The 22,247-nt window shown below is 45.0% G+C and overlaps 1 protein-coding gene across 1 annotated transcript in view; it reads left to right on the top strand.

Annotated features, from left to right (window-relative positions):
* Positions 1-22,247, top strand: part of RNFT2 (ring finger protein, transmembrane 2) — a 109,738-nt gene that overhangs the window by 18,150 nt on the left and 69,341 nt on the right. The window contains exon 6 of the mRNA XM_033220463.1: positions 10,481-10,581. Coding sequence (XP_033076354.1) covers positions 10,481-10,581 — 101 coding nt within the window. The remainder of the gene's footprint in view (positions 1-10,480; positions 10,582-22,247) is intronic.

The raw sequence follows: 22,247 nt of genomic DNA, 5'->3' as shown, positions 1-22,247 counted from the left end.
CCAGCACCATTTGTCGAAAAGGGTGTCTTTTCCCCACTTTATGTTTCTGTTATGTTCAGTTAGCTCTATTTGGGTTTATTTCCGGATTCTCTATTCTGTTCCATTCATCTATGTCCCTATTTTTGTACCAGTACCATGCTGTTTTGGTGACTACGGCCTTATAGTATAGTTTGAAATTAGGGAATGTGATGCCTCCAGATTTGTTCTTTTTGCTTAGTCTTGCTTCAGTTATGTGGGCTCTTTTTTGGTTCCACATGCATTTTAGAATTGTTTTTTTCTAATTCGGTGAAGCATGATGGTGGTATTTTGATGAGGAGTGCATTGAATTTGTAGGTTGCTTTTGGCAGTATGGTCATTTTCACAATATTGACTCTACCAATTCATGAGCATGGGATGTTTCCATTTGTTCGTGTCATCTATGATTTCTTTCAGCAATGTTTTGTAGTTGTCCTTGTAGATGTTTTTTGACCCCTTGGCTAGGAATATTCCTAAGTTTTGTGTTGTTTTTTGCAGCTATTGTATAAGGGGTTGAGTTCTTGATTTGATTCTCCACTTGGTTGCTGTTGGTGTATGTAAAAGAGCTACTGATCTGTGTACATTAATCTCGTACCTGGAAATTTTGTTTTATATTGTCTGATTCATCACAGATGGCTTTTATTACACTAAGGTATGTCTCTTGTATGCCAATTTTGCTGAGAGTTTTAATCGTAAAGCGATGCTAGATTTTGTCGAATGCTTTTTCTGCATCTATTGAAATGATCAGGTGATTTTTGTTTTAAATTCTGTTTATGTGGTGTATCACATTTATTGACTTGCGCATATTAAACCATCCCTGCATCCCTGGTATGAAACCCATTTGATCATGGTGGATTATCTTTTTGGTAATTTGTTGGATTCAGTTAGGAAGTATTTTGTTAAGGATTTGAGCATCTATGTTCATCAAGGATATCCATCTGTAGTTTTCTTTTTTGGTTATGTCCTTTCCTGGTTTTGGTATTAGGGTGATGCTGGCCTCATAGAATGAGTTAGGGAGGGTTCCTTCTTTCTCTATCTTGTGGAATAATGTTAAAAAGATTGGTACTAATTCTTCTTTGAATGTCTAGTAGAATTCTGCTGTGAATCTGTCTGGTCCTGGACATTTTTTTGTTGGTAATTTTTTAAATACCATTTCAATCTCACTGCTTGTTATTGGTCTGTTTAGGGTATCTAATTCTTCCTGATTTAAGCTAGAAGGGTTGTATTTTTCCAGGAATTTATCCGTCTCTTCTAGGTTTTCTAGTTTATGTGCATAAAGGTGTACATAGTAGCCTTGATTGACCTTTTATATTTCAGTGGTGTCAGTTGAAATATCTTCTGTTTCATTCCTTAGTGAGGTTATTGGATTTTCTCTCTTCTTTTCTTGGTTAATCTTGTCAATGGTCTATCAGTTTGATTTATCTTTTCAAAGAACCAGCTTTTTGTTTCATTTATCTTTTGAATTTTTTGTTTGTTTCAATTTCATTTAGTTCTGCTCTGATCTTGGTTATTTCCTTTATTCTGCTGGGTTTGGGTCTGGTTTCTTCTTGTTTCTCTAGTTCCTTGAGGTGTGACCTTAGAGTGTCAGTTTGTGCTCTTTCAGTCTTTTCGATGTAGGCATTTAGGGCTATGAACTTTCCTCTTAGCACTGCCTTTGCTCTATCCCAGAGGTTTTGATAGGTTGTGTCATTATTGTCATTCAGTTTGAAGAATTTTTAAATCTCCATCTTGATTTCGTTTTTGACCCAATTATCATTCAGGAGCAGGTTATTTAATTTCCGTGTATTTGCATGGTTTTGAAGGTTCCTTTTGGAGTTGATTTCCAGTTTTATTCCGCTGTGGTCTGAGAGAGTACTTGATATAATTTCAATTTTCTTAAATTTATTGAGGCTCATTTTGTGACCTATCATGTAGTCTATCTTGGAGAAAGTTCCATGCGCTGTTGAATAGAATGTGTGTTCTGCAGTTGTCAGATGAAATGTTCTGTATATATCTTAAATCCATTTGTTCCAAGGTATAGTTTAAATCCATTGTTTCTTTGTTGACTTTCTGTCTTGATGATCTGTCTAGTGCTGCCAGTAGAGTCCTGAAGTCCCCCACTATTATTGTGTTGCTGTCTATCTCATTTCTTAGGTCTATTAGCAATTGTTTTCTAAATTTGGGAGCTCCAGTGTTAGGTGCATATATATTTAGAAATATGATATTTTCCTGTTGGACAAGGTCTTTTACCATTATATAATGTCCCTCTTTGTCTCTTTTAACCACTGTTGCTTTAAAGTTTGTTTTGTCTGATATAAGAATAGCTACCCCTGCTTGCTTTTGGTGTCCATTTGCATGAAATGTCTCTTTCCACCCCTTTAAGTTTATGTGAGTCCTTATGTGTTAGATGAGTCTCCTGAAGGCAGCAGATGATTGTTTGGTGAGTTCGTATCTATTCTGTGGTTCTGTGTCTTTTAAGTGGAGCATTTAGGCCACTTACATTCAATGTTAGTATTGAAATGTGAGGTACCATTGCATTCATCATGCTCTTTGTTGCCTGTGTACTTTGGTTTTTTTCATTTTTTGTTTTCGCTTTTTAACTTGTATTTTTGTTTTATGGTCCTGTGTGATTTATGCTTTAAAGAGGTTCTGTTTTGTTTTGTTTTGTTTGAGGAGGCTGAAGATAGGGCCCCAATCCCTTCTGGCTTGTAGGGTTTCTGCTGAGAAATCTGCTGTTAATCTGATAGGTTTTCCTTTATAGGTTAGCTGGTGCTTCTGTCTCACAGCTGTTAAGACTCTTTCCTTCATTTTAACTTTGAATAACCTGATGACAGTGTGCCTAGGCAAAGACCTTTTTGCAATGAATTTCCGAGGTGTTCTTTGTGCTTCTTGTATTTGGATGTCTAGGTCTCTAGCAAGGCCTGGGAAGTTTTCCTTGATTATTCCCCCAAAATGTTTTATTCCCCCAAATATGTTTTCCAAGTTTTCAGAATTCTTTTCTTCTTCAGGAACACTGATTATTCTTAAGTTTGGTCATTTAACAGAATCCCAGACTTCTTGGAGGCTTTGTTCATATTTTCTTATTCTTTTTTCTTTGTCTTTGTTAGATTGGGTTAATTCAAAGACTTTGTCTTCGAATTCTACTTGTTCAAGTCTATTGCTAAGAGTTTCCAGAGCATTTCACATTTCTAAAAGTGTATCCAAAGTTTCCTGAATTTTTTATTGTTTTTTCTTTAAGCTATCTATTTCCTTGAGTATTTCTCCCTTCACTTCTTATATCATATTTTGGATTTCATTGCATTGGGCTTTGCCTTTCTCTGGTCCCTCCCTGATTAGCTTAATAACTAACCTCCTGAATTCTTTTTCAGGTAAATCAGGGATTTCTTCTTGGTTTAGATCCATTGCTGGTGAACTAGCATGATTTTTGGGGGGTGTGAAGAGCCTTGTTTTGTCATATTACCAGGGTTGGTTTTCTGGTTCCTTCTCATTTGGGTAGGCTCTGTCAGACGGAAGGTCTAGGGCTGAAGGCTGTTGTTCAGATTCTTTTGTCCCACGGGGTGTTCCCTTGTTGTATTCTCCCCCTTTTCCTATGGATGTGGCTTCCTGTGAGCCAAACTGCAGTGATTGTTGTCTGTCTTCTGGGTCTAGCCACCCAGTGAGTCTACCTGGCTCCAGGCTGGTACCGGGGGTTGTCTGCACAGAGTCCTGTGATGTGAACTGTCTATGGGCCTCTCAGCCGTGGATACCAGTGCCTGTTCCCGTGGAGGTGGTGGAGGGTACAATGGACTCCATGAGGGTTCTTAGCTTTGGTGGTTTAATGTGCTATTTTTGTGCTGGTTGGCCTCCTGCCAGGAGGTGGCGCTTTCCAGAGGTCATCAGCTGCGGTAATGTAGAGAGGAACCAGCAGGGCCCTAGAACTCCCAAGTTTATTTGCCCATTGTCTTCCGCTACCAGGGAAGACCTACATAGGAAAGGACCTGGTGAGGGTGAGGCTAGACGTGTCTGACCTCAGACTCTTCCTTGGGCGGGTCTTGCTATGGGGGAAGTAGGTGACATACCCAGCTCACTGGAGTTGTGCACCAAGGAGGATTATGGCTGCTTCTGCTGAGTCATGCAGGTTGTCAGGGAAGTGGGGGAAAGCTGGCAGTCACAGGCCTCACCCAGCTCCCATGCAAAATGGAGGGCCGGTCTCACTCCCACCGTGCTCACCGCAACAGCCCCCAGACCGTTTCCAGGTGGAGAGCGAGAGAGGCTTGAAAACCCGCCCCAGGCTATCCACTTCCCGGCTGCCAAGGAAGAGGCTTGAGTTCTTCCCCCTGCTGTGGAGTCTGCACGCTGGATTTGCACCCTCCCCTGAGTTCTGGCCAGGAGGCTTCTTACCCTGTTCAAATTATTACAGAGTTCAGCTAGAGATTTGCTTCTCCCTGTGGAGTTTTAGCCCCTGCTCCTACCCATTGGATCTCCGTGGTGCCAGGCAGGAAAGGACTGCTCGGGGACCCAGCGAGCTCCCAGGGCCTTGCTGTTGCTTCCTTTACCCCTGTATTTTGCTCAGCTCTCCAAACTGACTCAGCGCCAGATAAAGTCGGAGACTTCTCCTGCAAACAGACCTTCAGCTTCCCTGGTGAGGGTGAGTGTTTGGGAGAGGAGGGTCTCCCTTTCCCATTTCCGCAGTTGGGGCACTCACAGTTTTGCCGGGCTCTCCTGGGTACTGCAGGAGCGGTCCGCTTCCTTCAGAGAGTCTGTGGGTCCTCTCAGGATTGCTGGTTTGTCCTTGCAGTCAATCTGGTGCTAAAATTCACAATGCGAGCTGCCACGGCTGCTGCATCTAGAGCTGCAATCTAGTCCTGCCTCCCATCCGCCATGATCTCACCAAAACCTCTTCTTTTATTTTTTATAATTTTTAGAGACAGAGTCTTGCCCTGTCAACCCAGGCTGGAGTGCAGTGGCATGACCATAGCTTATTGCAGCTTCCAACTCCCAGGCTCAAGCGATCCTCCGACCTCAGCCTCCTAGGGAGACCATGCTTCTGCCTGTCACCCCTGGGTAGATCCCTGAGTGTTCCTTCCTTCTCCCCTCCAACAGCAGCATCTCCTTCACATACCCCTGGCCCAGTCCCTTTACACCACAGACATTCAGCTCATTAGCTCACTTTCATTTTTTGTTTGTTTCTTTTTGAGACGGAGTCTTGCTCTGTTGCCCAGGCTGGAGTGCAGTGGCATGATCTCCGCGCACTGCAACCTCTGCCTCCCAGGTTCAAGCAATTCCCCTGCCTCAGTCTTCCCAGTAGCTGGGACTACAGACACACACCACCATGCCCAGCTAATTTTGTATTTTTAGTAGAGATGGGGTTTCGCCATGTTGGCCAGGCTGGTCTCAAACTCCTGACCTCAGGTAATCTGCACGCCTCGGTCTCCAGAAGTGCTGGGATTACAGGCGTGAGCCACCACACCTGGCCCCATTAGGTTACTTTCCTTCCACCTTCATACTTATGGCCATACCTCTTATGCTGCTGGGTGGACACAGAGCTTCACCACCATCCTCCTGCATGTCCTCTGTGTCTGCTGAACACCGTGTGCCTGGCACAGTGCTGAGCCCATTGCTTATCTCAGCAGGTTCATCCCAGCAACCAGCGAGGGAAGCAAAATCATTCTGTCATTTTCCCACCGAGGAAAGAGTGGCTCAGAGACACTAAGTTCCTTACCTGAGGTCACACAGCCAGTGCAAGTGGTGGCATCATGATTTGCACCCGGATAGTTGAGCCCATGCTCATTCCAGATTCAAATCCCTTCTTCTCCACCCACCTGCAGACCCTCAATTAGGTTACTTTGGTGATCTCAGCCTCAGGTGCCGCCTCTGGAAAAGAGCCTGTTGGCACCAGTTCACAAACCCATTGAAAGGATTAAATAGTGCATCTAGGCAGGTTGTGGTGGCTCATGCCTGTAATCCCAACTACTCACCTGTAATCCCAACTACTCAGGAGGCTGAGGCATGAGAATCATTTGAATCTGGGAGGTAGAGGTTGCAGTGAGCCAAGATCACACCACCACACTCCAACCTGGGTGACAGAGTGAGACTCTGTCTCAAAAAAGAAGAAAAAAAGAAAAGAGCCAGGCGCGGTGGCTCATGCCTGTAATCCCAGCACTTTGGGAGGCCAAGGTGGGTGGGTCACTTGAGGTCAGGAGTTCAAGACCAGCCTGAACAATGTGGTGAAATCCCATCTCTACTAAAAAAAATACAAAATTAGCCAGGTGTGGTGGCTCACACCTGTAATCCCAGGTACTTGGGAAGCTGAGGCAGGAGAATTGCTTGAACCCAGGAGGTGGAAGTTGAAGTGAGCCAAGATCACGTCATTGCACACCAGCCTGGGCAATAAGAATGAAACTCCATCAGAAAAAAAAAAGAAAGAAAAGAGAGAAAAGAAAGGAAGGAAAGAAGGAGGGAGGGAGGGAAAGAAGGAAGGAAAAGAAGGAGTACATACAAGGTGTTAAGCACAAGTACTGGGCATGGTGGCCTATGCCTCTAATCCCAGCAACTCAGGAGGCTGAGGCAGGAGGATCCCTTGAACCCAGGAGTTTGAGACCAGCCTGGGCAACATAGCAAGACCCCCCTCTTCTCTACAATTTTTTTTTTTTTTTTTGAGATGAAGTCTCAGTCTGTCACCCAGGCTGGAGTGCAGTGGTGCAATCTCCACTCGCTGCAACCTCCGCCTCCCAAGTAGTGAGATTACAGGTGTGTACCACCAAGATTACCAAGCGATTCTCCTGCCTCAGCTTCCTGAGTAGGTGAGATTACAGGCGCATGCCACCACGCCCGGCTCATTTTTGTATTTTTAGTAGAGATGGGGTTTTGCCACGTTGGCCAGGCTGGTCTTGAACACCTGACCTCAGGTGATCCACCCACCTCAGCCTCCCAAAGTGCTGGGATTACAGGCGTGAGCCATTGCACCCGGCTTGCAAAATTTTTTTTAAAAGTTAGCCAGGTGTGGTGGCATGTGCCTCTCCTCCTAGCTCCTCAGGAGGCTGAAGCAGGAGGATTGCTTGATCCCAGGAGTTTGAGGCTGCAGTGAGCTATGATTGCACTACTGCACTCCAGCCTGGGCAACAGAGCAAGATCTTCTCTGTTTAAAAAAAAAAAAAAGAAGGTGCTGTTTAGCATGGTGCCTGGCATATAGGAAACATTTAATTGAGCTAGTTTTCAAAAGTCTGTGCTTTCAGAAAAAAAAAAAATCTCATCAAAAAGGGGCCTAAGGATGTGAATAGGCAATTCTCAAAAGAAGATATATAAATGGCCAACAAACTTATGAAAAAATACTCAACATCACTAATGATCAGGGAAATGCAAATCAAAACACAATGCGATACCACCTCACTCCTGCAAGAATGACCATCATCAAAAAAATCAAAAAATAATAAATGTCGGTATGGATGCAGGAACACTTTTACAGTGCTGGTGGGGACATAAACTAATACAACCACTATGGAAAACAGTGTGGAGATTCCTTAAAGAACTGAAAGTAGAAGTACCATTTGATCCAGCAATCCTACTACTGGGCATCTACCCAGAGGAAAAGAAGTCATTATACGAAAAAAATACTTGCTCACGCATGTTTATAGCAGCACAGTTCACAATTTCATAAATGTAGAACCAGCCCAAATGCCCATCAATCAATGTGTAAGTAAAGAAACTGTGGTATATGTATATGAAGGAATACTACTCAGCCATAAAAAGGAATGAATTAATGGAATTCGCAGCAACCTGGATGAGATTGGAGATTATTATTCTAAGTAAAGTAACTCAGGAATGAAAAAAATAAACCTTGTATGTTCTCACTGATAAGTGGTAGCTAAGCTGTGAGGATGCAAAGGCATAAGAATGATACAGTGGACTTTGGGGACTCTGGGGGAAAGGGTGGGAAGGGGGTGAGGGATAAAAGACTGCAAATTGGGTTCAGCATATACTGCCCAGGTGATGGGTGTGTGAAAATCTCGCAGATCACCACTGAAGAACTTATTCATGTAATACCACCTGTTCACCAAAAACCTATGGAACTAATTTTTTTTTTTTTTAAGTCTGTGCTTTCTCCTGCACAGGTGATCCCATAATAATCACCAGCTTCACTGACCCTTCTGTAACATCATCTGCTTTCTCAAAAACACTTGGGCCTCCATGCAGGATGGAGGACAACCCGGTCTCCATTTGCACGTGAGCACATTGAGGTTCAGAGTTGGGGACAGAGTCAGAGGTCCTTCCTGACCCTTAGTCTCATCTTCTTTATGCAAACTCCTTTCTGCTACTGTTAAAACAGTAGGAGGGGCCAGGTACAGTGGCTTACGCCTATAATCCCAGCACTTTGGGAGGCTGAGGCAGGTAGATCACCTGAGTTCAGGAGTTCGAGACCAACCTGGCCAACATGGTGAAACCCCGTCTCTACTAAAAATACAAAAATTAGCTGGGCATGGTGGCGGGCGCCTGTAATCTCAGCCACTTGGGAGGCTGAGGCAGGAAAACCACTTGAACCCAGGAGGCAGAGATTGCAATGAGCTGAGATTGCACCATTGCACTCCAGCCTGGGCAACAAGAGTGAAACTCCGTCTCAAAAACAAACAAGCAAAAATAGCTTTGGGGGCTAGGTTTCTCTCAAATTCAGTAACATCCAAATGGCACCTTTACTTAAATTTTAGGAGCTAAGAGGATCTCTGTATCCATGGACGGGCCTCCAGGGGTCCTTGATCCTCATGAAGACACAGGTGACACTTTGCCTGTGTGTGCATATCTTCCATAAGAGCAGGTCTACATGGCCCTTAGTAAGCGTAGGCATCTCAGCTTATTAGGAGGAAACTACCTCCTTTGTCCTTCAGATTCTATCTTCCCAGAACATTGCTAATTCCCTCTTCCTATTCCACCTTTGGTTTGGATTCATAGAGAATTAAACTGGAATCTATTTATTGGAGTAAAAAGAGCTACCGGGTGGATTAATCACATTGATAAGAGCAGTTGGTTGGTTGGAGGTGGTTTCTAGCGTCATTAACCTTGACCGCTCCTGGAATAATGGGTGGATGGAGATGCATTTGTTTCGTCCACTCTCTGGAAATGTGCATCATAACAGCGCGTGGGGCACTGAGCTGTGTCTGGAGACAGTGTGTATGAGCATTTACCAAAACCACAGGGAAGGTTGCACTGGGAAAGTTATGACCTCATCTTATTCCAGCAATGTAGCCACTCCAGTCCAAGAAAAGACATGAGCTGTTGAGAATCAACAGCAGAGGGGTCTGCCTGTGTGTCCCAGGGTACATAGGCAGGAACATGCCCCTCTTTGCATCTCCTTTAGATATTTCCTAGGATTGCTCTAAGGCTGTGAAACTGCTGGGAAACAGCAAACTGAGGATTTCCAATTTGTCTTCCTGGGGACTAGACAGGAAAGAGGCTGAAGAAGGAGAAATGGGGCTGGATTGTGAAGGGCTTTGAGAATTAGGTGTATAAGCTTGAATTTAATTCTACGCTGTGATGCTCCATGGAACGGTCAGTCCAGGGCAGTGGGCTAGAGGTCTGTCCTAGAAAAAGTGAAAGCAGAAATTTTCAACTTCTAGATCCGAATCTTCTGCTGGGTTATAAACTCTTAATAATCAGTCCTATTGCTTAGCAAGCTTCAAATATGAATCTGTACCAGACTGAATGTTTGCATTTAAAAATGTGACTTTTGCCTGTAATTCCAGTGTTTTGGGAGCCCAAGGCAGGAGGATCACTTGAGGCGAGGAGTTCAGGACTAGCCTGAGCCAAATAGCAAGATTCTGTCTCTACAAAAAAAAATTTTTTTTTCAATTAACCAGGTATAGTGACACCTGCCTGTGGTGCTAGCTACTCAGGAGGCTGAGGCAGGAGGATCACTTGAGCCCAGGAGTTCAAGGTTACAGTGAGCTATGATCACCCTACTGTACTCCAGCCTAGGCAACAGAAAAAATAAATAAAATTAAAAATTTGATTTAATCTTTAACAACAACTCCATTTTCAAATGAAGACACATACCCTTGAGGTTTCTTAACCTCTCTGTGCTTTAGTTCTTAACAGCATTTTATGTACTTTGATTCTTACAACTCTATAAGGTAGATACTAAGATATACCCATTTTACAGATGAGGAAAGGGAAACTGAAAGAGTTTAAATAACTTGCCTGGAGTTGGACAGCTCCCACACAGGATTTGACCAGAGATTTGAATGTGTGCCATCCAGCTCGAGTCTGCTGCGAACCACGTTGCTCTCTTGCCTTTCTAGATAGTTTTTCAAGCAGATGTCCACCATTCTGCCACCTTCTCCGTGACCACCACTTGGGTCTCAGTGGAATGGAAAGGTTCCAATGCCCTTCCCTTCACCTTCAGCACCACTTCCTTCAAAGCGTTGACAAAGTGAAAAGCTGCCAGTCATCAGGGTACATTCTGGAAGGTTCTGCCACATCCACCTTTGATATCACAGATCTCTTGCTTTGTCTTCAGGAGAAGAGGTCGGTACTGGTCATCTTGTGGATCTTGGCCTTTCTGGCGGGGAACACCCTCTATGTGCTTTATACATTCAGCTCCCAGCAGCTGTACAACAGGTGAGCATGGGAATCCAACCCCCACGGTGGGAGAGTGGGGCACTTGGCTGGGCTTGGGGCATGTACCCTTTCACTTGAGAATGAGGCACAAGCTCTGTGTCATGTTATAAATTCCAAATTCCACCCTGCTATTACTCCTCATGCATATCTATACCAGCACTCAATAGTAGAAATTCAAGAGAAGCCATATAGGTAAATTAACATCTTCTAGTTACTGAAAACTAAACAGAAACAGGTGGAATCAATTATAATAATTTATTTAACCCAGTATATCAAAAATATTTGGGTTTTGTTTGTTTGTTTGTTCATTTTGAGACAGGATCTCACTGCATCACCCAGACTGGCAGTAGTGTGATCACAGCTCACTGGAGCCTCGACCTCCCTGGGCTCAGGTGATCCTCCCACCTCAGCCTCCCAAATAACTGGTACTACAGGTGCATGCCACCACACCTGGCTAATTTTTATAGTTTTTGTAGAGACAGAATTTCCCTTTGTTGCCCAGGCTGGTCTCGGACCTCTGAGCTCAGGCAATCCACCTGCCTCGGCCTCCCAAAGTGCTGGGATCATTACAGGCGTGGGCCACCGCACCTGGCCCCAAAAGACTGTCATTTCAACATGCAATCGATATAAAAATTATAAATGAGATATTTTACGTTTTTTTTTTTTTTTTTTTTTTGAGACAGTCTCACTCTGTTGCCTAGGCTGGAGTGCAGTGGCACGATCTTAGCTCACTGCAATCTCGGGTTCAAGCAGTTCTCCTGCGTCAGCCTCCTGAGTAGCTGGGATCACAGGCACGTGCCACCACGCCCAGTGAATTGTTGTATTTTTAGTAGAGACAGGGTTTCACCATATTGGTCAAGCTGGTCTCAAACTCCTGACCTCGTGATCCGCCCGCCTTGGCCTCCCAAAGTGCTGGGATTACAGGCATGAGCCACTGCGCCTGGTTTTACATTCTTTTTTTTTTTTTTTTTTTTTTTGAGACGGAGTCTTGCTCTGCCGCCCAGGCTGGAGTGCAGTGGCCGGCTCTCAGCTCACTGCAAGCTCCGCCTCCCGGGTTCCCGCCATTCTCCTGTCTCAGCCTCCCGAGTAGCTGGGACTACAGGCGCCCGCCACCTCGCCCGGCTAATTTTTTGTATTTTTTTTAGTAGAGACGGGGTTTCACCGTATTAGCCAGGATGGTCTCGATCTCCTGACCTCGTGATCCGCCCGTCTCGGCCTCCCAAAGTGCTGGGATTACGGGCTTGAGCCACCGCGCCCGGCCTACATTCTTTTTTCACATTAAGTCTTTGTAATCTGGTATCTTACACATACAGCTTATGTCAGTTCCAATCAACCAGATTTCAAGTATTCAAAATGGTTAGTGAACACTGTATGAATAGTGCAGGTCTGGAATATTTCTGGAAGGACAACCAAGAAACTGGAAATAATAATTGCCTCTTGGTGGGCACTGGAGATCAGAAACCTACTTTGCACAGTTTGGCCTTTTTTTTTTTTTTTTTGAGATGGAGTTTCACTCTTTGTTGCCCAGGCTGGGGTGCAGTGGCGCAATCCTGGCTCACTGCAACCTCTGCCTCCCAGCTTCAAGTGATTCTCCTGTCTCAGCCTCTTGAGTAGCCAGGATTACAGGTGTCCGCCACCACACCCAGCTAATTTTTGTATTTTTCTTAGTGATGGGGTTTCACCATGTTGGCCAGGCTGGTCTCGAACTCCTGACCTGAGGTGATCTGTCGACCTTGGCTTCCCAAAGTGCTGGGATTACAGGCCTGAGCCACCGTGCCTGGCCCAGTTTGGCCTTTTATATTACAGTCATGTGTCACGTTATGATGTTTCCATCAACGATGGACCATATAGACAGCAGTGGTCCCATAAGGTTATAATGGAGCTGGAAAATTCTATTGCTTAGTGATACTGCAGCCATCATAATGCTGTAGCACAGTGCCTTACGTATTTGTGTTGATGCTGGGGTAAACCTATTGTCCTGCCAGTCATATAAAAGAGGAGTGCATACAATTTATGTACAGTACTTAATGCTTGATAATGATAATAAAAGACTATATTACTGGTTTATATGTTTACTATACTTTTCATTGTCATTTTCTTTTCTTTTTCTCTTTTTTTTTTTTTTTTGAAACCGAGTTTTGCTCTTGTCGCCCAGGCTGGAGTGCAGTGGCACGATCTCGGCTCATTGCAACCTCCGTCTCCCAGGTTCAAGTGATTCTCCTGCCTCAGCCTCCCAAATAGCTGGGATTACAGGCACTCACCACCATGCCTGGTTAATTTTTGTATTTTTAGTAGAGACAGGGTTTCGCCATGTTGGCCAGGCTGGTCTCAAGCTCCTGATCTCAGGTGATCTACCTGCCTCAACCTCCCAATAGTGCTGAGATTGCAGGCGTGAGCCACAGTGCCCAGCCCATTGTCATTTCAGAGTGTACTTTTTTTTTTTTTTTTTTTTGAGACGGAGTCTCGCTCTGTCTCCCGGGCTGGAGTGCAGTGGCCGGATCTCAGCTCACTGCAAGCTCTGCCTCCCGGGTTTACGCCATTCTCCTGCCTCAGCCTCCCGAGTAGCTGGGACTACAGGCACCCGCCACCTCGCCCAGCTAGTTTTTTGTATTTTTTTTAGTAGAGACTGGGTTTCACCGTGTTAGTCAGGATGGTCTCGATCTCCTGACCTCGTGATCCGCCCATCTCGGCCTCCCAAAGTGCTGGGATTACAGGCTTGAGCCACCGCGCCCGGCCCAGAGTGTACTTTTTCTACTTATAAAAAGTGAAAGTGGCCGGGCGCGGTGGCTCAAGCCTGTAATCCCAGCACTTTGGGAGGCCGAGACGGGCGGATCACGAGGTCAGGAGATCGAGACCATCCTGGCGAACACGGTGAAACCCCGTCTCTACTAAAAAAAAATACCAAAAAAACTAGCCGGGCGAGGTGGCGGGCGCCTGTAGTCCCAGCTACTCGGGAGGCTGAGGCAGGAGAATGGCGTAAACCCGGGAGGCGGAGCTTGCAGTGAGCTGAGATCCGGCCACTGCACTCCAGTCCGGGCGACAGAGCGAGACTCCGTCTCAAAAAAAAAAAAAAAAAAAGTGAAAGTTGGCTGGGCACTGTGGCTCACGCCTGCAATCTCAGCACTTTGAGAGGCCAAGGTGGGCAGATCATGAGGTCAGGAGTTCAAGACCAGCCTGGCCAAGATGGTGAAACCCCCGTCTGTACTAAAAATACAAAACTTAGCCGGGCGTGGCGGTGGGCGCCTGTAATCCCAGCTACTCAGGAAGCTGAGCCAGAGAATTGCTTGGACCCGGGAGGCAGAGGTTACAGTGAGCCGTGATTGTGCCACTGCACTCCAGACAGAGCAAGACTGTGTCTCAGAGTTAACTGTAAGGCAGCCTTAGGCAGTGCCTTTCAGAAGAAGACATTGCCGTTATAGGAAATGACAGTGCCATGGGTGTTACTGCCCCTGAAGATCTTCCAGTGGGACAAGATGTGGAGGTGGAAGACAGTGATATTGATGATTCCGACCCCATTTAGGGTGAGGCTAAGGTGTATGTTTGTGTCTTAAGTTTTAACAAAAAATTTTAAAAATTGGGAAAACCTTATAGAATAAGGATATAAAGAAAGAAAATATTTCTGTACAGCTGTACAATCTGTTTTAAGCTAAATGTTATTATAAAATAGTCAAAAAATAAAAACAGTGTACAAAGTAAAAATGTTACAGTAAGCTAAGGTCAATTTATGATTGAAGAAATAAACATTCTAAAATAAATGTAACGGCCGGGCATGGTGGCTCACGCCTGTAATCCCAGCACTTCGGGAGGCCAAGGCGGGTAGATCACTTGAGGTCAGGAGTTTGAGACCAGCCTGGCCAACATGGTGAAACCCCGTCTCTACTTAAAAAAATACCAAAATTAGCCAGGTGTGGTGGCAGGAGCCTGTAATCCCAGCTACTTGGGAGGCTGAGGCAGGAGAATCATTTGAACCCAGAAGGTGGAGGCTACGGTAAGCCAAGATCACGCCACTGCATCCAGTCTGGGTGATAGAATGAGACTCTATCTCAAAATAAAATAAAATAAAATGAATGTAGTGTAGCCTACATGTACAGTGTCTGTAAATTCTACAGCAGTGTATAGTCATGTCTTTAGGCCTTCACATTCATTCACTACTCTCTCATTGACTCACCCAGAGCAACTCCCAGTCCCGCAAGCTCCAGTGATAATAAATGTCCTATATGGGTGTACCTTTTTTCATCCTTTATATGGTATTTTTACTGTGCCCTTTCTGTTTAGATATACAAATACCATTGTGTTATAATTCCCTATAGTATTCAGTACAGTAACATGTTACATAGGTTTGTAACCTAAGAGTAACAGGCTATAAGTAGGCTATGCTATCTAGTTTTGTGTAAGTCAACTCTATGGTGTTCACACAAGGACCAAATCACCTAAGGATGTGTTTCTCAGAAAAATGTCCCAGTCACTTAACGATGTATGACTGTATTTTATTTTTTCCCCCATCTGATGAATGTAAGAGCTTTTAAAGGTGATTTTAATGTATGTATGTCCTTTTTCTTTGTTTTTTCCTTTTTTTTTTTTTTTTTTTTTGAGACAAGGTCTTGCTCTGTCACCCAGGCTGGAGTGCAGTGGGTGGATCACACTTACTGAAACCTCGACCTCCCAGCCTCAAGCAATCTTCCCACCTCAGACTCCCAAGTAGCTGGGACTTAAGGCGCACGATACCATGCTCAGCTAATTTTGTTTACTTTTAGTAGAGATGGGGTTTCTCCATGTTGCCCAGGCTGGTCTTGAACTCCTTACCTCAAGTGATCCACCCATCTCAGCCTTCCAAATGGTTCACAGGTGTGAGCCTTTGTGACCAGCTTTTTCTTTTTTCATTCATTCATTAATTGATTCATTTATGCCTGTACTTTTTTTAAGTCCTTAAAGATACTCATTAAAACAGAGGTTGGCAGACTACAGCCGTTCACCCGTTTTGATTAGTAACATGTTGCTGAAACACAGCTGCACCCATCCATTTACGTATCGTTTGAGTTCATCTGTGTTCCGACAGAGTTGGACAGTTATGGCAGAGACCATATAGCTTACAAAGCCGAAACTATTTACTGTCTGTTTTTAAAGGAAAAGCTTGCTGACTCCTGACCTAAAATATTAACAGTGGTCCTCTAGATGTTAAATATGTGGATAGGCCAGGTGCGTTGGCTCACGCCTGTAATCCCAGCACTTTGGGAGGCCGAGATGGGCAGATCCCTTGAACCCAGGAGTTTGAGACCAGCCGGGGCAACATGGTGAAACCCCATCTCTACAACAAATGCAAATATTAGCCAGGCATGGTGGCGTGCACCTATAATCCCAGTTACCCTGGAGACGAGGGTGGGAGGATCCCATGAGCCCAGGAGGTCAAGGCTACAGTGAGCAATAATCACACCACTGCACTCCAACCTGGGTGACAGAGTGAGAGCCTATCGTTTAAAAAAAAAAAAAAAAGTACGTGTGTGAGCAATTTTTTTTTTTTCTTTAGAATTATCTGTATTTAAAAAATTTTTTTAAAGGACACTTTTTTTTACATAGTAATAGCAGTGCTTTTTAAATAATGTTAAGTGATAAAAATGTCTACCCCATCTGGGTTGAGCTGTGCAGAGACAAGGTAACAGGGCTCCTTGCTCCTACACCCCAAATACATGTCCCATGAAGTGGGCACCCTCTTCTGTGACATTGACTCAGGGTTCTATGCAATGTGGTGGGGCAAGTGGAGAGGCAGAGCACAGGAAATTGAATGGATTACTTAGCCCCGACTTTTCATCAGCTTCCTTAAAATATCCCTGTCACCCTGATAGCTATGCACCTGGAAATTCTTTTTTTTTTTTTTTTTTTTTTTTTTGAGACGGAGTCTGGCTCTGTCACCCAGGCTGGAGTACAGTGGTGCGATCTTGGCTCATTGCAAGCTCCGCCTCCAGGTTCACGCCATTCTTCTGCCTCAGCCTCCCAAGTAGCTGGGACTACAGGCGCCCGCCACCACACCCTGCTGATTTTTCTACTTTTAGTAGAGACGGAGTTTCACCGTGTTAGCCAGGATGATCTTGATCTCCTGACCTTGTGATCCACCCGCCTCGGCCTCCCAAAGTGCTGGGATTACAGGTGTGAGCCACCAGGCCCGGCTGAAAATTCTTTTGAAATGAGACGCTTCCTCCACAAATCTGCCAGCGTAAATGAAGCAGGCAGAATCTCACTCACTCCCATGGACATCTCGAATGGTCAACAGTTTCTCTCCTGAGTTCCTTCAGGGCTGCTTGTCAGCCTCCAATTTTTTTTAGTGAGTTTGTTTCCCCTGGTGCCTATACATTGCTGTCCATAGTTGCTGCCCTATCAATATTTGTCAAATAAATGAATAGCTCAGTTTTTTTTGTTTGTTTGTTTGTTTGTTTTTTTTTTGGAGACACAGTCTTTCTCTGTTGCCCTAGCTGGAATGTAGTGGTGCCATCATGGCTCACTGCAGCCTTGAACTCCTGGGCTCAAGCAATCCTCCCACCTCAGCCTCCCAAAGTGTCGGGAATACTGGCACAGGCCACCACACCTGGTCACAATTTTTAAAGTTACTTATATTTCTAATTTCAAAAGTAATTTATTTTTAATTGTGAAAATTGGAAAACCCATTTCAAGAGGACCAAAACCACCTCCAATTCTGTCACCTAACAGCAACTCTGCTAACATTTTTCTCTACATATTTATACCTATTTGTTGCGGAAATTGTAGCATGCAGAACATGCCATTGTACAACTCTTTCATTTACCAGCATATCACTTTAATGCACAAGAAATGTCAATAAATGCAAGGAGCATTTCTTTATTTATTTTGAGACGGAGTCTTGCTCTGTCGCCCAGGCTGGAGTGCAGTGGCACAATCTTAGCTCACTGTAACTTCCATCTCCTGGATTCAAGTGATTTTCCTGCCTCAGCCTCCTGAGTAGCTGGGATTACAGGCAAACGTCACTACACTTGACTGATTTTTTTTTTTTTTTCTTGAGACAGAATCTTGCTCTGTCGCCAGGCTGGAGTGCAGTGGCACGATCTTGGCTCACTGCAACTTCTCCCTTCTGGGTTCAAGCGATTCTCCTGCCTCAGCCTCCCAGGTAGCTAGGACTACAGACACATGCCACCACACCCAGCTAATTTTTGTATTTTTAGTAGAGACAGGGTTTCTACCAAGTTGGCCAGGATGGTCTCGATCTCTTGACCTTGTGATCCACCCGCCTTGGCCTCCCAAAGTGCTAGGATTACAGGTGTGAGCCACCGCACCCGGCCGATTTTTTATAATTTTAATAGAGACAGGGTTTCACCATGTTGGTCAGGCTGGTCTCCAACTCCTGACCTCAGGTGATCTGCCTGCCTTGGCCTCTCAAAGTGTTGAGATTACAAGCATGAGCCACCATGACCAGCTGCAAGTAGCATCTATTGACACTTCCTGTGTATGTGCCTAAGACTGTATTAAGAAAACATCAACTAAGGGCCCTTTGGGTTACCAGCTTAAACAAACAGGGAATTCTTCCAGGCATTGCTCCATGCAGGGACTCAAACAATCCTAGGAAAACCAAACAACAAGGCCCGAGAAAGGGCAGGGACCAGGGACTTCCTGGAATTTGATGTTCAGTTCTTGGCATGACTTAGCCGTTCACTGGCAGTCTCTGTTTCTCCTTTAAAATTAAAGAGAGCGCACCTCTGATTGGCTTTTCATGGGCCATGGGGGCTGGGTCGCAGAGTCCAGTGGGGATGTGGATGCTTTCCCTGAGGATGGCAGTGGTGAGCACCTCTCAGAATAGAGTCACAGGCTCAGCAGATGCCCTAAATGCAACTACTTGGAAGAATCTGTAGAGGCTGTAAGGGTGCTGGAAATCACATCTCTACATCAGACACAAAATTGTGTAAGTCCCAGACTTAGAGATTTCACAAACCAGTAAAGCGACCCACATCAAAGTCCAGGGGGTTACCATGTAGATATCAGCTTGCTTTTTGCAACTAAAAACATATTTTAAAAATGATCATCATGTAATAGCCAAAAGGTGGAAGCAAGCCAGTGACCCAGTGTCTATTGACAGATGAATAGATAAACACCCTGTGGTATGTGCATACAGTGGAATATTATTCAGCCTGAAATAGAAAGGAAATTCTGACATATGCTGCAACATGGATGAGCCTTGAGGACATTTTGTGAATTGAAATAAGCCAGATACAAAAGGACATTAGGTGTATGATTGCACTTACATGAAGTACCTAAAGTAGTCAAATTTATAGACAGAAAGGAGAATGATGGTTGCCAGGGACTGTGGGGAGAAGGGAATGTGGAGTTACTGCTAATGGGTACAGAGTCTCAGTTTTGCAAGATGAAAAGAGGTCTGTGGTTAGATGGTGGTGATGATTATGCAACAGTGTGAATGTACTTAGCATCATTGAACTGTGCATGTAAAAATGGTTAAGACGGTACATTTAATGTTCCATGTGTTTTACCACAATTAGGAAAAAAGATCATCTACCACTGACATCATTTCATAAAAGAATGGTTATTTTAACACCAAAGAATTAATTAGGAAAGAAAAATAATCCTGTAATCGGAATACATTTGGCTTCATTTTTTAAAAAGTATTTGGAGATCACTGCATAAGTGAATGTTATCAGAACGTGACTGCTGTTTGTGGAAGCTATCAGAGCTGTCAGAATTGAGGGAAGATTCTTTTGTGGATGGTTGGGGGTAGGGTTGGCCAGAGGACCTCTAGGACAGGGTTGAAACTCAAATCAGGCTTTCAGATCACATCCATCTGTTTAGAAATTGAACTTTGAGGATTGTGTGGTTTCACCACTTTCTGAGGCCACCCATAAAAACAATTTGAGGAGCAGTTCCGAGGCGTCAACACAGATCTCATACCCTGCATTCAGTGCTTGGTCTAGAATGTCAAGGTCCTGGTGGAGGGTGGAGGAGGTGGAGTTTCCCAGAACCTTGGATGAATTTCCAGCTCATGCCATTTTCTGGGTATGATCATATTCCCAGGCTCAGACCTCTGTGCCCCCATCAAAGCAGACTGAGTCAAACTGGCGCACAGGAAGAGAGAGAGAGAGAAGCTTAAGAGAGGAGCAACAGGCTGGGCGCGGTGGCTCACGCCTGTAATCCCAGAACTTTGGGAGGCTGAGGTGGGCGGATCACCTGAGGTCAGGAGTTCGAACCAGCCTGGCCAAAATGGTAAAACCCCATCCCTACTAAAAATACAAAATTAGCCAGGTGTGGTGTCCCACACGTGTAATCCCAGCTACTTGGGAGGCTGAGGCAGGAAAATCGCTTGAACCGGGGAGGTGGAGGTTGCAGTGAGCCAAGATTGCACCATTGCACTCCAGCCTGGGCAACAAGAGCGAAACTCCGTCTCCAAAAAAAAAAAAGAGAAGAGCAACATAGCTGAGTCCTTGTCCTTACTGAAGTCACCAGTCTACCAGTCTAGAGTGTGCTTGTGTGTGATGCCAACAACCATTGTCTTATTTTGGCCTCTTGGGGACCCATTTCACAGGTGAAGAAACTGAGACTTCATGAAGCCCTTGCTAAGGAGTCTTAGCCTTGGAGGCGCCCCTTACCAGTGAGCTTGAATAGTCTCAGGATTTGATGTCTGATGACCAATATCAAAGTCTTAATTGTACCTCTTCCCAGCTTTGTGCCCTTGGGCAAGTCATGTCACCTCTCTGAGCCTTCCCTAGTTTCCTCATTTGCAAAATTGGAACCAAGTTCACATTCTTCCCTTATCTGCCTGCAGGCTAGTTAGGAAAGGCCACATGTCATAAGACTCATGAAAGTGCTGGGTAAACAATAAAAATTGGGCATATAATTAATATGATTATTTTATGATTAATTATCATAATTAGGCTGGGCACAGTGGTTCACGCCTGTAATCTCAACACTTTGGGAGGCCAAAGTGGGTGGGTCACTTGAGGTCAGGAGTCTGAGACCAGCCTGGCCAACACGGCCAAATCCTGTCTCTATTAAAAATATAAAAATTAGCCTGGTGTGGTGGTAGGCATCTGTAATCCCAGCTACTTGGGAGGCTGAGGCAGAAGAATCGCTTGAAGCCAGGAGACAGAGGTTGCAGTGAGGCCAGGTTGTGACACTGCACTCCAGCCTGGGTGACAGAGCGAGACTCCAGCTCAAAAAAAAAATCACCATAATTATTGGTGGAGGTGCCTAAGGAGGAGCAAAACTGACAATAAAATATATCCGTCCATTAAAGTTTGTAGGGTACTTTAGAAATGAGTAGACTAGCCGGGCGCGGTGGCTCAAGCCTGTAATCCCAGCACTTTGGGAGGCCGAGACGGGCGGATCACGAGGTCAGGAGATCGAGACCATCCTGGCTAACATGGTGAAACCCCGTCTCTACTAAAAATACAAAAAACTAGCCGGGCGAGGTGGCGGGCGCCTGTAGTCCCAGCTACTTGGGAGGCTGAGGCAGGAGAATGGCGTGAACCCGGGAGGCGGAGCTTGCAGTGAGCCGAGATTGCGCCACTGCACTCCAGTCTGGGCGACAGAGCGAGACTCCGCCTCAAAAAAAAAAAAAAAGAAATGAGTAGACTTGATGATGAATCCATAGAAAAACACTTTTGCACCCACCCCCCCCAAAAAAGCAAAAACAAAAAAACTCACTAAGATGATGGAATAAAACCCAGATAGATAGATTGAACACCAACTGGTGTCCAAGATAAAATGGAAAGGATAAGGCAGATCTTTAAGATAAAATGGAAAGGATGAGGCAGATCTTCATTTGATCATGATCATGGAAGCACTGGAGATTTGGCAGAGTGGAAATCCACCAACCAGCCTGGGATATCCTGGGAAGGGCAAGAGCGGAGCTAAAGACAGGAGCTCAGGGCCACAAACCTCTCCCTGTATTATGACCTGGATGACTACTCCAACTTGCAGGCGAGGAATCCCATGGAGACAGGGCAGGGATGTGGGAGGGTCACTGAAGGTGTTGTGAGTGACTTGTCCGTAGTTTTGCGCTACTCAAAATAACCCAGACCAACCCATTCTTAGGATGCTAGAATAGGGGCCTCATTTTGCACCCTTTTCCGCCAGCCCAGCTGAGTATTTCCAAAGCATATAGAAAGCATCCATTCTGTGCTGAGTGCACTTCTCCCTGCTTTGGAGGGGGCTGATGGGATTTAGTCTGGCCCTTTCCCAGAGCCTGTAATCCGGTGGGAAGAAAGGAGAGGGACCAGCGTGGGTTGAGTATTGGTTCCAATCTAAGCTCCATATTCAACCCGAGATGCTGCAGGAAGGTGACTCCACCTCTTAGTGCCCCGGTGTCCTCAGTTCAAAATGGGATATATATATATATATGTGTGTGTGTGTGTGTGTGTGTGTGTGTGTTTGTTTTTTGTTTTTTTTTGAGAAGGAGTCTCTATCACCCACGCTGGAGTGCAGTGGCATGATCTCGGCTCACTGCAACCTCTGCCTCAGCCTTCTGAGTTGCTGAGACTACAGGCATGCACCACCATGCTCAGCTAATTTTTATTTTTTTACTAGAGACAAGGTTTCACCATGTTGGCCAGTCTCAAACTCCTGACAAGTGATCCGCCTGCCTCTGCCTCCCAAACTGCTGGGATTACAGTCGTGAGCCACCGCGCCCAGCCTCAAAA

Source organism: Trachypithecus francoisi, unplaced genomic scaffold, assembly GCF_009764315.1.
Source record: "Trachypithecus francoisi isolate TF-2019V2 unplaced genomic scaffold, Tfra_2.0 Lachesis_group11, whole genome shotgun sequence".
Lineage (NCBI taxonomy): Eukaryota > Metazoa > Chordata > Mammalia > Primates > Cercopithecidae > Trachypithecus > Trachypithecus francoisi.
Note: the sequence above shows the minus strand (reverse complement) of the source record. Positions and strands in the feature narration are given on the sequence as shown.